Source organism: Palaemon carinicauda, chromosome 13 (assembly GCF_036898095.1).
Source record: "Palaemon carinicauda isolate YSFRI2023 chromosome 13, ASM3689809v2, whole genome shotgun sequence".
NCBI classification, from domain to species: domain Eukaryota; kingdom Metazoa; phylum Arthropoda; class Malacostraca; order Decapoda; family Palaemonidae; genus Palaemon; species Palaemon carinicauda.
The window spans coordinates 17,089,117-17,089,889 of NC_090737.1; the positions used below are offsets into that span (position 1 = coordinate 17,089,117).

At 46.2% G+C, this 773-nt stretch overlaps 1 protein-coding gene across 1 annotated transcript in view; it reads left to right on the top strand.

Annotated features, from left to right (window-relative positions):
* Window positions 1-234: 234 nt before the first annotated feature.
* LOC137651895 (uncharacterized) overlaps window positions 235-773 on the top strand; it is a 58,418-nt gene continuing 57,879 nt past the window's right edge. Inside the window, exon 1 of the mRNA XM_068385097.1 lies at window positions 235-600. Within this exon, the coding sequence (XP_068241198.1) occupies window positions 438-600 (163 nt within the window). The 5' untranslated portion in view covers window positions 235-437. The remainder of the gene's footprint in view (window positions 601-773) is intronic.

A 773-nucleotide genomic window follows, 5' to 3' on the forward strand; every position in this document is an offset into this window, starting at 1 on the left:
GATCAACATAAACATAAGGTCAATAAATCAGCTCATTATCTTGAAGGAAAAAGTGAGGAATGAGGGTCCTGTGGGATGGGGGAGGGAGGGAGGGTCAAGGTCAATCCCAACGAGTGTGAATCGGATACTTCTTGCTTGTCGCTTCCCTCTCTCTGGGGATCTCCTCTGTCAGAAGGTTCCTGACGCTCGATGCGGTAGGACGTGTATCAACGCGAGTCGTGGCTTAGACAAAATTATCCCGAGCGCCCGGAATAGTTATCGAAGTATATTCGACATCGCTCAAATTCAATAGAAATCTATTGATAAGAAATAATCAGAGGTGGAGTAACGTAATATATAGATTTTCTATTACTCCATCGAAGGATATAAGCTGGACTTCCGTCGGGTGGAATATCCGCGTAATTTTCTAGACCGAATTTCTCCTGGAAGCAACCTACATGGAACATGATCCTAACCACAAGGGCGTGAAGATCGACCCCTTCGAGGGGCATGAAAACTACGGCGAGGGCAAGGAAGGAGGCCTGTCTAGCGTGGAAAAGATTCGAGGATATTATGACGAGGCCAGAAATAGGCTGAAGAATTACCTCGGTAGGGAAGAGGGTGAGTTACTTTAGCTGCTGTTGTTGCTTCTTCTTCTCTTCCTCTTACGACGTTGATTCTTCTTCTTCTTCTTCTTCTTCTTCTTCTTCTTTCTCTGCTGCTGCTGCCTGCTGGGCTGTCTTTGCTACAAACACTGGAACGTTTAAGACATCTCTGGCTGCTTGTGGTCAGGA